Genomic DNA, 6,000 nt, shown 5'->3' on the forward strand with positions numbered 1-6,000 from the left:
CTTGTCATTCCTTTTTAAAGCCATATATTTTGGGGCATTCACCACAAGCCTGTTTCCCAGACAACTAAAGGCTATTCCTGGTATAAGAAGAATGCTCATTGACATTCTGTTAGTTCCTACTACCCCATTCTAACACTTGGTGGCGCTGTTGACCTATTTAGTGAATACTTGTGCTTTGTTTAAAAATAATAATAATTCTTAACTAGGCAAGTCAGCCACATTCTTATTTACAAAATAGCCTCCAACACTCTACTCAACAAACTGGATGCAGTTTATCACAGTGCCATCCGTTTTGTCACCAAAGCCCCATACCCTACCCACCACAGCGACTTGTACGCTCTCCTTGGCTGGCCCTCGCTTCATACTCGTCGCCAAACCCACTAGCTACAGGTTAACTACAAGACTCTGCTACGTAAAGCCCTGCCTTATCTCGGCTCGCTGGTCACCATAGCGGCACATGCTCCAGCAGGTGTATTACACTGGTCACCCCCAGGACCAATACCTCCTTTGGCCGCCTGTCCTTCCAGTTCCAATGACTGGAACGAACTGCAAAAATCTCTCAAACTGGACACACTTATCTCCCTCACCAGCTTTAAGCACCAGCTGTCAGAGCAGCTCACAGATCACTGCACCTGTACATAACCCAAGAATGACCTCAACCCCTACTGTATTTATTTATTATACAGCTCACACCCCAGTATTTCTACTTTGCACATTCACCTACTGCAAATCTACAATTCCAGTGTTTATAATTGCTATATTATATTTACTTTGCCACCGTGGCCTTTTTATTGCCTTTACCTCCCTTATTTCACCTCATTTGCTCACATCGTATATAGCCTTGTTTTTGTACTGTATTATTGACTGTATGTTTTGTTTATTCCATGTGTAACTCAGTGTTCTATGTGTCGCACTGCTTTGCTTTATCTTGGCCAGGTCGCAATTGTAAAAGAGACCTTGTTCTCAACTAGCCTACCTGGTGAAATAAAGGTAAAATAAAAAATATAAATGTACAATGACGTCGTAACCCGGACTACGCTGGGCCAATTGTGCGAGGCAAAATACCTCTTTCTTCTTCGCCGCACACTTCTGGTAATAGCCCCCTAACCTACATTAGGCGCACCGGTACTGGTCGACAACGTGCCTGTCCATATGCGCGCGTTAGGCTAAATACCGTCCGTTTTTATTTATTTGACATATTCTATCAACTTACATTCTCGGACAAATCAAAGGTTTTTATAATAAAATAATTATAGTGATCGCTTGAGATTTGTAAATTGAAAGTCTAAAAAACTGACATGTTCTAGCACGTGCATGAATAGGTAGGTAGGTATACACTGAAGGCTTCCTTTTATTAGAGGATAGGCAGGTACAATTGGATATCAGGGTGTATATAACCTGCCGTCGTCCCTGGCTTGCTGCTGGATTGATCATCACACTGGAGGCTACGGAATGTCAAAAATAATGACATTAGGATGTCCTCTCATTGAATACGAGGCATAGCCAATATATTATCTGCCATGAAATTCACACTACAGTATAGGTTCTGCCTCTATTGAAAGGTGTGGCCATGAATCATTGGGAGGCAACATACATAATTGCACCAGTAGGAAACAGTTCTTTTCCAACTGTGCGCCCAAGGCAGTAGACTGGGATACAGAGGTCACAAGCAGAGAAGCAGCGACACCTTTAGCTTACTGGACACGTTTAACTCGGAATAGATCGTACCGTGGAATTTACATCAAAAGGATTTACGCCTCGTTCTGAGTGTATTTTCGCCAACTCAAAAGAAAAACAGCGATGAATATTTATCTCAGATTTGCAATCTTTATAGTTTATGGATCAGGTGAGTGAGTCGGGACCAATGACTGGTCTGCACTTAAAACCAAATCGTGACAATGTTGCAGCGATTTGTTTATAGGGGTATATTATATAGGCTCGCCCAGCCGCTCTAACAATGTATAGAATAACATCTTTAGGAATATATAATAGTAGGCTATATGCAATATATTAACATTTATAGCATGTTTTAAGATGTATAGCCTAATATGTCAAACTATTTAAAGTGTCAATGAACTGTAGTCGGAGCGTGTTTCCTCTCTCTCTCTCTCTTGCTATCGCTCGGGAGGAATTGTCCTACTTTGTGTGGCTGCATTCAATCTCACGTAAATAAAGTTTCCTATGTGTGTCTCCAGTGTCTTTCAGGATATCAAGTGGTACCTCTGCCAATACCATTGACAGGCACGGGGATAAGTCTCCTGTCCAATTAGCTGTGGTCAGTCTCCTCCACAATGATAAGGAAATAAGAGACAACCAGCTAGAATATGACGAGGAGGAATACTATTATGAACATGGTGATGAGGACTATCTGTCTGGGGATTATGAAATGCAGTTTCCAAAAGGTACAGTAGTTTACCAGTAGTTTATTCATCAGCCCCTCCAGTCTAGAACGTTTTCAAAGATTCACGTTTTGCATATGGAATGTTTAATAAGGAACCTATTTATACAATGTATATGGATCTTATATCTCTGAATCCCAATTATTTGTTGTTAATAAATGTATTGTTCCGATCTTCCTCTCATCTCCAGTGGCATTTTCCACCAAGCCGAAAGATCTGCCCGTGGCTCCTTACACAGTCAGGACAAGGGAGGGCAAGAGAAAAGGAAAGGGTAAGAAGAGGAACCCCTGTCTGAGGAAGTATAAAGACTACTGCATTCATGGGGTCTGCCAATACCTGAGAGAACTACGAGAGCCATCCTGCATGTGAGCCCCGTCCTCTCATTCAGCACCATATCCGTATTGTGTTAGACACTTATCGTGTGTGTGTGTGTGTGTGTATATGTGTGTGTGTGTGTGTATATGTGTGTGTGTGTGTGTGTATATGTGTGTGTGTGTGTGTGTGTGTGTGTGTGTGTGTGTGTGTGTATGTATGTATGTATGTATGTATGTGTGTGTGTGTGTGTGTATTTGTCTGTGTGTGTGTGTGTGTGTGTGTCTCCAAACTCAAGTCACTGTTTACTGTATTTCTTTGTAGATGTTTGCTTGGATACTCTGGTGAGCGGTGTCACCTTTTCACCCTGCCAGTGACAAAGGAAGCAGAAGGCTACAACAGGACAATAGCACTGGCTGTGGTGGCAGTGGTTGTGTCCTTTCTGTGTCTGACAGTCATCGCCATATTAATGGCCATCAGGTCAGTGTGCCTCAGAGCTTGTTTTTCTGTCTTTTGGAAAGGTTTGAGATGTTTCAGGATCACCAACTTGCCTCTGTCCTGTCCACAAATAACACGTATTGTTTTTCTCCTTTGTCATATCAGGTATCATAAGCAAGGTCAATACAACCTTGAAAATGAGGAGAAGGTCAAGCTTGAGGCGGTCGCATATCCTTGAGAATTTAGTGACAGAGTGAGTGTCTTTCTATTGCATAATGATTCATGACCCCGTACTGTTTTTTTTGTTTGTTGTCTGAGGCATTGTCATAAAGTGAAGTAAATAGGTGGTTGCTTATTGTTTCTCCATGTGCTCTATTCCAGCTAGGAGGATGACAATTCTACCTCAGTTCATTTTAAGATAAAGTTCATCCCCAAGAGGAACCTGTGGCGATGTAGGGGGGAGATGGATTATGTTTACCACGTAGGAAACCTGCCCGGCATGGTCTGACAGACCTCCTGAAAGACAGTCCGGAACCATGATTGTATGCGTGGGCCATTTCCCAATTGGAACAGAAATCTCCATTAACTAATTGGGGCACACTAACTTGACTGAAGTCATTTTACATGACACGGAGGAATTAAAACAGACCGTGGAGAGAATTTAGGGAATTTAGATTGTTGTCAGTTGGTGTCACTACCAACGTGACGCTCATCCCTCAAGCTATCTGACGTACAGTATGACAATAGGGAATTTATTGTGGGCTCTCAGCTGTGTGGAGTTTTCCTTCTCCATCTAAAATGTTTCATTATTTGTAGAAAAGGGTGCAAAGTGCCTATGTTCCATTCAATCTTTCTATGTGGTTTTTACCAGAATTTCTCATTGTAGTATTGGTGTATTGTATCAATCAGTCCTTTAAATAATGTATTTATTTAATACGTAAGTGGTACTTATTCAGATTTGTACTTGCTTTTTTATGTTCAGAGTGCACTGGCAGTTTGTTTGTATGCTTCTGTATTCTGTCAAATGTATGTTAATATGTATTTATAGTGTAAAACAACATGCTGCTCATGTTTTGATCTAACATTTGGTTATACCAAAAATAATAAACCTATAAAAAAATAAAAACAGAAACGCAGAAGAAATTCTGAAGGTGAAAGATCATTCATTATGTACTTGCTTCTATTTCACTGATTGATAGAGTGAGGCTTGAACCATCAATGATGCTAGAAATGAAACGTTTTGTTAAAAAAAAAAAAAATAGAGGAATAAGGACAAGAGTTTGATGTAAACTGCAATTTGATGAAACATCAACTTGAGAAATGTTTTCAGAATGAAAATGGCAAAAATAAAACACAGCTTTTCACAGTCAAATTTACAGGTAGTTCTCATTCTTGTAATTCCTTGTTTTATTTTCCTTACTGATGATGAAGTTATATGGGGTTTGCAAAACACTGTTTTTACCTACACTCTTTCTGTTCCGATCATGTTTACCAGTCACTGGAGATACTCTGGGAACATTGTGTGCTATGATAATAGAGAGTTTGTGTGGTTTAACCACTGGCGCCATTTCGGTTGACGGTCAGTAAACCCCCGAGGAAGCACTTCCTGCAGTGGTAAAACAAATCTCTCCATTTAGGTACGGTATCACAAATCAAATCAAATCAAATGTATTTATATAGCCCTTCGTACATCAGCTGATATCTCAAAGTGCTGTACAGAAACCCAGCCTAAAACCCCAAACAGCAAGCAATGCAGGTGTAGAAGCACGGTGGCTAAGGAAAAACTCCATAGAAAGGCCAAAACCTAGGAAAGAAACCTAGAGAGGAACCAGGCTATGTAGGGGTGGCCAGTCCTCTTCTGGCTGTGCCGGGTGGAGATTATAACAGAACATGGGCCAAGATGTTCAAATGTTCATAAATGACCAGCAGGGTCAAATAATCAGGCTTGGTAAACACATTCTACAGTGACCATCTGTAGTTCAAATACTATAGGTATAGGGGATAGCTGATTGCTAAACAAAGTCAAAGATGTCAGTGGAATGACCAGCTTCCCTATTCCCTAATAATTTGGCTGGTGCTTATGTTTGTCCTATTTCACACATGTAAAAGTATGCATTAATACGCCTAAACTGGGACATGCTTAACACCCCGGCCATCCTACAATCCAAGCTTGATGCCCTCAATCTCACACAAATGATCATTGAACCAACCAGGTACAACTCCAAATCTGTAAACACGGGCACCCTCATTGATGTCATCTTAACTAACTCGCCCTCCAAATACACCTCTGCTGTTTTCAATCAAGAGCATGCCCCATTCAAAAAATGTAGAACTAGGAATATATATAGTCCTTGGTTCACTCCAGACCTGTCTGCCCATGACCAGCACAAAAACATCCTGTGGCGTTCTGCATTAGCATCGAAAAGCCCCCATGATATGCAACTTTTCAGGGAAGTTAGGAACAAATATACACAGGCAGTTAGGAAAGCTAAGGCTAGCTTTTTCAAACAGAAATTTACATCCTGTAGTACTAACTCAAAAAAGTTCTGGGACACTGTAAAGTCCGTGGAGAATAAGAGCACCTCCTCCCAGCTGCCCACTGCTCTGAGGCTAGGAAACAGTCACCACCGATAACTGCCCTGCACCCTACACAGCAACCCGCCAAAGCCCCCACCATTTCTCCTTTACCCAAATCCAGATAGCTGATGTTCTGAAAGAGCGGCAAAATCTGGACCCCTTCAAATCAGCCGGGCTAGACAATCTGGTCCCTCTCTTTCTAAAATTATCTGCCAAAATTGTTGCAACCCCTATTACTAGCCTGTTCAACCTCTCTTCCGTATCGTCTGAGATT

General features: G+C 41.4%; 1 protein-coding gene across 1 annotated transcript; it reads left to right on the forward strand.

The window, feature by feature from the left end:
• Positions 1-1,630: 1,630 nt before the first annotated feature.
• Positions 1,631-4,262, forward strand: hbegf (Heparin-binding EGF-like growth factor). Its single transcript, NM_001165167.1, is given in 6 exon segments — positions 1,631-1,846; positions 2,196-2,402; positions 2,590-2,764; positions 3,036-3,191; positions 3,315-3,402; positions 3,531-4,262. Coding segments are annotated over 4 exon segments (420 nt in total). The 5' UTR covers positions 1,631-1,846; positions 2,196-2,386; the 3' UTR covers positions 3,388-3,402; positions 3,531-4,262.
• Positions 4,263-6,000: the final 1,738 nt, after the last annotated feature.

This window comes from Oncorhynchus mykiss, chromosome 10 (assembly GCF_057628025.1).
Source record: "Oncorhynchus mykiss isolate SJ-2025 chromosome 10, ASM5762802v1, whole genome shotgun sequence".
Taxonomy (NCBI): domain Eukaryota; kingdom Metazoa; phylum Chordata; class Actinopteri; order Salmoniformes; family Salmonidae; genus Oncorhynchus; species Oncorhynchus mykiss.